Source organism: Myxocyprinus asiaticus, chromosome 42, assembly GCF_019703515.2.
Source record: "Myxocyprinus asiaticus isolate MX2 ecotype Aquarium Trade chromosome 42, UBuf_Myxa_2, whole genome shotgun sequence".
In the NCBI taxonomy this organism is placed as follows: domain Eukaryota; kingdom Metazoa; phylum Chordata; class Actinopteri; order Cypriniformes; family Catostomidae; genus Myxocyprinus; species Myxocyprinus asiaticus.
The window spans coordinates 11,572,501-11,580,869 of record NC_059385.1 but is presented as its reverse complement, the minus strand read 5'-3'; the positions used below and the strand labels follow the sequence as shown (position 1 = coordinate 11,580,869).

General features: G+C 38.0%; 1 protein-coding gene across 1 annotated transcript in view; it reads right to left on the bottom strand.

The window, feature by feature from the left end:
- Positions 1 to 547: 547 nt before the first annotated feature.
- LOC127432910 (diacylglycerol O-acyltransferase 2-like) overlaps positions 548 to 8,369 on the bottom strand; it is an 8,806-nt gene continuing 984 nt past the window's right edge. Inside the window, exons 2-8 of the mRNA XM_051684432.1 lie at positions 7,568 to 7,696; positions 6,774 to 6,881; positions 6,477 to 6,547; positions 3,363 to 3,567; positions 2,408 to 2,582; positions 1,643 to 1,845; positions 548 to 1,210 (exon numbers count right to left, since the gene is read on the bottom strand). Of these exons, the coding sequence (XP_051540392.1) occupies positions 1,056 to 1,210; positions 1,643 to 1,845; positions 2,408 to 2,582; positions 3,363 to 3,567; positions 6,477 to 6,547; positions 6,774 to 6,881; positions 7,568 to 7,696 (1,046 nt within the window). The 3' untranslated portion in view covers positions 548 to 1,055. The remainder of the gene's footprint in view (positions 1,211 to 1,642; positions 1,846 to 2,407; positions 2,583 to 3,362; positions 3,568 to 6,476; positions 6,548 to 6,773; positions 6,882 to 7,567; positions 7,697 to 8,369) is intronic.

The following is an 8,369-nucleotide window of genomic DNA, read 5'->3' as shown; positions in this document are numbered from 1 at the left end:
AAAGAGATAGTTCACCCAAACATTTTCTCATAATTTACTCACCCTCATGCCATCCCAGATGTTTATGACTTTCTTTCTCCTGCTGGACACAAATGAAGATTTTTTTAGAAGAATATTTCAGCTCTGTAGGTTCATACAATGCAAGTCAACAAGGTCCGAAACTTTGAAGCTCAATAAAGCACATAAAGGCAGCACAAAAGTAATCCATATGACTTCAGTGGTTAAATCCATGTCTTCAGAAGTAACATGATAGGTGTGGGTGAGAAACAGATCAATATTTAGGTCCTTTATTACTATAAATTCTCCTCCCTGCCCAGTAGGTGGCGAACTCTTAGGACAGAAGAGCATTTTGGAGGGCTGTTTGAAAGTAGAGATTTATAGTAAAAACATTTACTTTAATATTAATCAGTTTTTAACTCACACCTATCTCTTCTGAAGACATGAATTTAACCACTGGAGTCATATAAATTATTATAAAGCTGCCTTTTATGTGCTTTTTTAAGCTTCAACATTTTGGACCCTGTTGACTTGCTTTGTTTGGACCTACAAAGCTGAGATATTCTTCTAAAAACCTTTGTTTGTGTTCTGCAGAAGAAAGAAAGTCATACGCATCTGGGATGATGAGAGAATTTTTATTTTTGGGTGAACTCTTCCTTTAATTATTTAGGACCACCATCTAGTGGCATTGAGCAACAGTGACACAGGCTAGTTTCACTGCCTCCCATGTAGTTCAGTACATGTAAGTACCTGTTTTGGTACAGTATAAAATGGATAGGGATATGTCTTTAGAGAGAGCATTTAAAGCAAAGAGCAATTGTCTGAAATCTGAAAAATTTGACATAACAGCGCTCCTAACATGCCACCCTTAGACAGGGGGACATAAATGTACACTTGTTTTACTGTCAATACATTTAATATTGACAATGTCAAATAAAATGGCTTTGCTTATAGGCACAGCATTACTTTTGCCTTCTCTGAACAGGAACTTTATTTGGGAGGGAAATCTTCCAGCTGCCACAGTGTTGTTTTGTAAAGTTATTTCTCAATGCAGTCTTTCAGTGAATTACAAGTGTGTCACTCTCATTTAGACCAAAACGAGTCTTGTAATTGTCAAATAAAGACTTGAGGGACCTGATGTACATAGCATGGTACATATCTATGATGTCCTGAGACGGGTCCTCGATTTTCGGAACTGTGATGGGTTCACCGACTGTAGAAAAGAGACACAATAAAAATGTGAATCTGCAGAACACTCAACACTGTATAATGAACAAATGACTACATGTTAACCATTAATATGTTTTTGATTTAAGAAAATATCTACTGTAAACTGAAAGGAAAGTTCACTCATTCAACATACTGACTTTCCTTGGACTATATTTAGATGCTTGTCCTGTAACCCTGTAATGTAAAGGGCCAAACACTTTTGTTGTTTTGTTTTTGTGCCAATTTAAAAGTAGTAGGATTTACCATTTAGCTATATAGCAGTACAGCTGGGTGGGCGAGACCACCCGAAATATGGAGGACGGTAAGAGTGTTTTAAAACTAGCTTGAAAACAGCCATTAGTTTTGCAATTCTGTTAAGTGCTGCACAGAATGCATACACTTCACCTTTAAGTACACAAAACTTGCCATTACTCACCAACAGTAGTTATAGGCTTGCAATAAGGCAAAAGGCCCCAGGAGTCAGGGAAGAACATTCCACAGCCATAGAACAGACACGGGGCAAAACCTAGAATCTTCTGAAGCCTCTTCTGAGTCGCACGCCACCAGGAGCCATCATCGAAGATGAGCTGTTTGTAAACCTCATTCTCTCCAAATGAGTACATGGGCACCAGGTCAGCACTGAGGAATTTTAATCAAAATGACAAGTAAACACCCATTTTAAAATCCAAAGAAAATCCAAAAGAGAATAGTGAATGGGGCTCACGTAAGAACAATTCTTGTAATTTAATCTCGTCAAAAAATCTGAGACAGGGGAGTCATACTCCAACAATGTGTTGTACTATGAACAAAAGTGCTTATTTCCTTGTAAGCTTCTTTGCGACTTGAATAGTTTAGGATTAGTTTTCTGCGTATTATTACACATTGCTCTGTAATGACATGTTTCATTCAGAGCAAAAATCAAAATACCCAAAATATTGGCAAAACCATCGTTTCTCCACATGTCTGGCTTGATATTTTACTTCAAACTGCTTTTTGCTAGCTCAACGCAGGCTTATTACCATGTAGTGGCGTTCTAGTTCTCGTCACAACCCGCCATTTACTGCAGGCCAACAGAACCTCAACTGGGCTGAGGGCATCAGAGGACATAGAACTTTAAGCTAGCATAGACCTGGCTACCAAAGTGTACTGAAACACAGTGTCATAAACTATTTGTTGTGTAGAGATCAGTTGTTGTTCTCACCCTTGTTTAAGGGCCAGTTTCACAAAGCCTTTGCGCCCTTTCAGCATGACAGAGTTCATTCCTGGGGCACAGTCCAGAGATTCTGCAGCCCCTCCGATCACGATGATCACTGCATTGCCCGTCCCATTACTAGATAGGATGTAGTCGATGGAGTTACGGTTTACTGGGCAGATACCTGTGAGATGGAAGTACAGAGTCTCAGAACTGAGGTGAATGTTCTGTCCTATTCTATCCTATTGAATACATGGTGTTTATAATATAATATAATATAATATAACATAATATCAAGACATTTCCAGCTTAACAAATTCTAAGGGAACCAAAAAAGACACTATTGATTTGTGTTTCTTATTAGAGAGTGGGAGAATAGTCTAATGATCAGCGAGTACATAGGGCAGGTTTCAGCAAGTTATTAAAAATTTTTGATATCAGCACATGCAGGGCTGTGTCTCCCTATGCAATAGAACAAAGCTCATAGGTCCTTGACAGACCACATGATTCTTATCTACACCACAGAGAGAACAAGTGTGGTCCTCTTTTTAATCTGTCACAATGAGTCAGCCTGCTTATCTCTCAATGACGTATGATGCTAGGTTCAGGAAATGAATATACAGTATTTAGTATTGAGATAAAAAAGTTTCATCAACAAAATTAAACCTACGGAAATGCTAGGCAAAGTGCTAGCCTCAGTCACCAATCATCAGTCAGCTATCATTGCATCTATTTCACTATACAATTAAAGTGAATAAATGGTGACTGAGGCTAACATTCTGCCTAACATCTCTCTCTGTGTTCCACATAAGAAATAAAATCATAACGGTTTGGAACAACATGGGGGTAATTAAATGATGACATAATTATTTAGATTAAAGTGTAATCTTAGTTACCAAAAAATACATGTTATAAACTAAATGTGCACAAAATACAGTAGGTAGATATGGGTGTGATAACTCACCTCCACACATCAGGTAATCCCTAAACACTGGCAAACGGAAGTTTCCATCCAACGTGGCCAGAGATGGCTTGATTCCGGGGAATTTCTTGGAGAATCCGGTGGCCTCTGTCGCAAAGTTACAAAAAGCACCAAAACACAAGATACCATGAGGGTGGTACCCAAAAATATAGTTTCGGCTAGGAAGTAGGTTATGAGTCTTTATGAGCTGCAAAAAAAGTCAAACAGAGCAAAAGGCAGCACCAAATTATTTCAATGACAACAGCAATGACAAGATTACACCACACATGCATTGTTATCAGTAATGATGATACAGAGAATGTGTGATTCTAAAAAAATTGAAGGGGGGGGGAGGGAATTATTAACTTGACTGATGAAACAACTTGGGTCGTTTTAATTAACAGCTTTAGATTTAAAAATACCCAGATTTAGGACACAGGTCAGCAATGGCAGAAGTGGCTTGTTGAGCGCGTTACCGCAGAGACATGGCACATGAGGAGGCTTCACGCTATTCTCCACGGCATCCACGCACAATTCACCACGCGCCCCACCAAGAGCGAGAACCACACATTATAGCGACCACGAGGAGGTTACCCCATGTGCCGCCACCCTCCCTAGCAACTGGGCCAATTTGGTTGCTTAGGAGACCTGGCTGGAGTCAGCACGCCCTGGATTTGAACTTGCGACTCCAGGGGTGGTAGAAATCTATATTTTTTAAAAAAAGATCCCCTTTTAATTCTGCTAAGTGAAGAGGGACCTGGTTTTGTCACCTATTATTTTTAAGAGATCTGATATTAGTTACTCATAAACCTACTGAACTCTGTAGCAAGAACTTTTTTTAGTCACCGCTGACCTCACCATTACCTTTTGTAACTTTGTTTTTGTTTTTTCGCAGCTGGCACACACTTCAACACTTAATGACGATATCATTATTTGACTAAACGTACTCTGTGTTCAGCAAAGTAAAGTCCAAGCTGGCACACATAGGGCTTTGGCATTGCTTTGTATACTTGTGCTAGTAAACATGCAGGTAGCAATATCCTGATTGACTCTTATAGGGGTAGACTGGTTTTGATTGTGTTCCACTAAATTCTAAATAATTTAAATCAAGATTTCCATTGTCTTGGCCCATTCAAGGCAGCAGTTCAATTCTCTTTTATCATGCAAATTTTTGTTTCATTCTAATCTGTATAATTGCATCTGGTGCATCTAGACCTAGTTCAGTTCCAGTTTCACCAAGTTGTTTTTTTTTTTCCAAGTCTGCATGGAGCCCTGTCCTCTGTATCATTTATTAGAAATAAGACAGAAGACAAACTGAAAAACAAGTACAGCGATTAAGCTTCTACCGCTCAGGACGAGGAAAGTCTAGCAGTTTACTTACAAATCACACCAAGATCCACACAACCAAACAGCAAATCAAGCAGAGAAAAGAACAGGATGGAACTAACAGCTGATAAACGTATCCTTATCTCTGCACCAGTGGACTTAACAGAGCTATCAATGCATATTTACACTTTTTAAGCTGGTCAGAATATGCAAAGTATGTTGTATATGCAAAGTAGAATAGTTCTGCTATTATGTGTGTGAAAGTTACTTCTACACGTTTAAATCTATACATAAACTCTGTAGGACTTGTGGAATTTGTACTTTGAGACTTTCCAAAGTCCATACATTTCATAATTCCTATTTAAGGATAATCTTTGTATTTGCATAACTAATAGGTGATCAGTGCCAAAGTTTTTTGAATGTATGTTTTCTTAGACTGTATTGTTGTAGGACAGGGCTAGTCAACAGGCGGCCCGCGGGCCAAATCCGACCGGCCAATCATTTTTATCTGGCCCTCCAACCAATTTTAAAATACCAGAGCACTCTCTACACACAACTCAGCATTCAAAGGCGCAAGCCACAGCAATCAGCGGTGAGTTTAACAACGCTCAATGGCGCGTGCAACAGCATTCAGCCGTCATCATTAGCTGTCCAGACCAGAGCGCTTGTTTAAGCTTTTCTGGCGATAGTTTAGTTACACTGCTTTGCAAAACATGGATCGAACCATTTAGGTGAGCATTTGATCGTGTCTTTTTCAGTCAAATGTATTTATATAAACTGCTGAGTTGTGTGAAGTGCTATCAAATCTACAGATGTAAAAATAATTATAATTATTATAAGACTATTACTGTTGTCTTTTGATAAATGTCATGCTCAGCAGCTCACAAACTGTAGGGAAATTATATATTAGATTTTTTTCTTTTAATGTTTAAAACCTCTACTAAAGTCTCTTTGTAGGTCTGTAGACATACAAATTTTAAAGGATGAAATTGTCTTTTGATCATTGATTTAGTGACTAACTCATTTCAAACAAGACACTCATTTGTCACCACCTTCTGGCATCACCAGAAATGGTCACTGAATCATTAAATGGATCTGAACGAATTTTGGTGAACTTAGTCAAAACACTCGAGCCACTTGGATACATTTAAATCCCACAATGCACAAGCACAGAGTAAAAAATTATACTGTGCACATGCACAGTTGTCATTATTGTAATTGATTAAATAATTTATTGTCTTTTATTGTCATGTGTGAAACAGAAGCAAGTGCTCGACAAGATGTCCTTTATTTTTACAGCTAATTTTGCAAAATTTTGCAATTATTTTGCAATACTTGAATCTTTAAAATACTACAAATATTAAAGGTAAATAATACATATATATAATTATAATACTTATATCATACTTATATATTAATATATACTGTAATATATTAATACTGCACTGTAAGTGTTGGGTCTGTGTGAGACACCTACTGACAGCTGTGTCCCCCCCACTTTTTAAATGACTGCTACGCCCCTGTTTGTTCTTCAGCCAGATCTTATGAAGGAATTTATGGCCAGACCTTAAAAAATCATAATTTAATATACAGTAAACCCTGTGACTAAATAAACGCACAGTATTAAGGGTGCTTTTTAAGTAACATGTTACTTGTGTTGAAAGTGCTAGCTAAGATGAATCTGGAATAAAATATGTCCGCTGCCAAGTTTTTATATGGATAATCTGGCCTCTGCAAGAAAGTAGTTGAAGAGCCTTGTTGTAGGGGGATGATAGACATTAAATCACTCACTCTTATGGGAAAATAGTCCCTAAAGTAATTCCATACAGTCCAATTTCTCATCCAGGTGGATCTGCGGCCTCCTAAGATAAATATGTTAGAACATTAACAAAGAATGCAAAATCACTCAATGCAAACACAGCTACAACAGGTATTTTACACTTCGAAACAGACTGAATCATAAATGATGAACTTGTACTTTAATCATGGAAGAGATTGCATTACCTCCAACACTTTCAAACATTACTTTTATGGAAGCACATTTTCTTAGCACATCGGACATTTTTCTTTCTAAGCATACTTGCTTGCCTTGTTTAGGGGTATTCCAGTCAAAGATAAGCCAGGCAGTGTATACGGCAGCAAGTACCCAGCAGTCGGTGCAAAACATGTACATCAGCAGCAAAGAACAGCCAATGCCTAAGACAGCAAAGAGAGAGTATAATCAAAGATTATCAGTTATACATACTATATTATACATACTGTAGATATGTTGAGATGATGGGTGACACTAAAACTTAAATCAAGAACTTAAAGTGATAGTTCATCCAAAAATTGTAAATTCACCCTCATGTTGTTCCAAACCTTTATCACTTTCTTTCAACCATGGAACACAAAAGAATATGTCAGGCAAAATGTTAGCCTCAGTCACCATTCACTTTCATTGCATCTTTTTTCCATGCAATTAAAGTGAATGTTGATTGAGGTTAACATTTTTCCTGACATATTCTTTTGTGTTCCACAAACGAAAGAGAGTCATACAGGTTTGGAGCAACATAAGGGTGAGTAAATGATGACAGAATTTTCATTTTTGGGTGAACTATCCCTTTAAATGTATATAGAAAAGCATGTACGTATGTAGATAGATTTAAGATACTGAACAGAATAATGTGATGGCAATATGATTTGTGCATTTGTTCCTAATGAGTTGGGAACACTTCCATTATATATACTGTTCCATAAAATGTCAGTAAAGAGAGTGGAAAGGAGGAAGTCTTTAGGTTGGCCTCTATAAGTGAGTTCAGTAAGGTAACACAATGTCCTACATTGTAAATTCTCTAAGCTTTCAACTTAAGTCTCGTAATGAACTTAACTGCTCCACTCACCCATGGCAAGAAATGTGCTGACAAAGTGTAGAACACAGATCACCTGCAGATGTTTCACGATTTTGGATTGTGTCAGACAGGGGACAGAGAGCAGATCTTGCAAGGCCGAGAGGATGCTGGAGCCTGAGCCTGTGTGGGATGTGAAGGGAAACTGGAATCAACAAGCGTACTATTGTGAGAATGCTTATTCACTATGCTGATGTCTATATGGAGCCTGGTATTATACACATGGATTATATACAAGCATATCAAACTGTGACAAACTGGGATGATGTCAGTAGGGTTGGTTTTGGTGCTTAAGAGATCCGCTGCCTCCAAGGAACAAGGAAATCTCAGAATAGACTCACAGAAGATGCATTAAAGGGATAGTTCACCCAAAAACGAACATTTACTCACCCTCATGTTGTTCCAAACCAGTATGACTTTCTTAGGGACTGGCTGCCTCAGTCACTATTCACTTTCAATGCATCTTTTTTTTCCAACAATGAAAGTGAATGGTGACTGAGGCTGTCATTCTGCCTAACATCTCCTTTCATGTTCCATAGACGAAAGTAATGTGGATTTGGAACAACATGAGGGTTTAACAATGTTTATGTTTGGGTGAACTATCCATTTAAGTAGCATAGCCAAAATCAAACCAGCTACATGGTTCAAACCTGAATATAGAAGTTTACATAACCCCACTCTTGCCAGCGGACAAACTTTGCTACTTTTTCTTTGCTACATTGCTCATACTGTATATCTGAAGATTCAGAACTCAGGACCAACACCATAATACCACAATTTCACCTCTAATCCACAA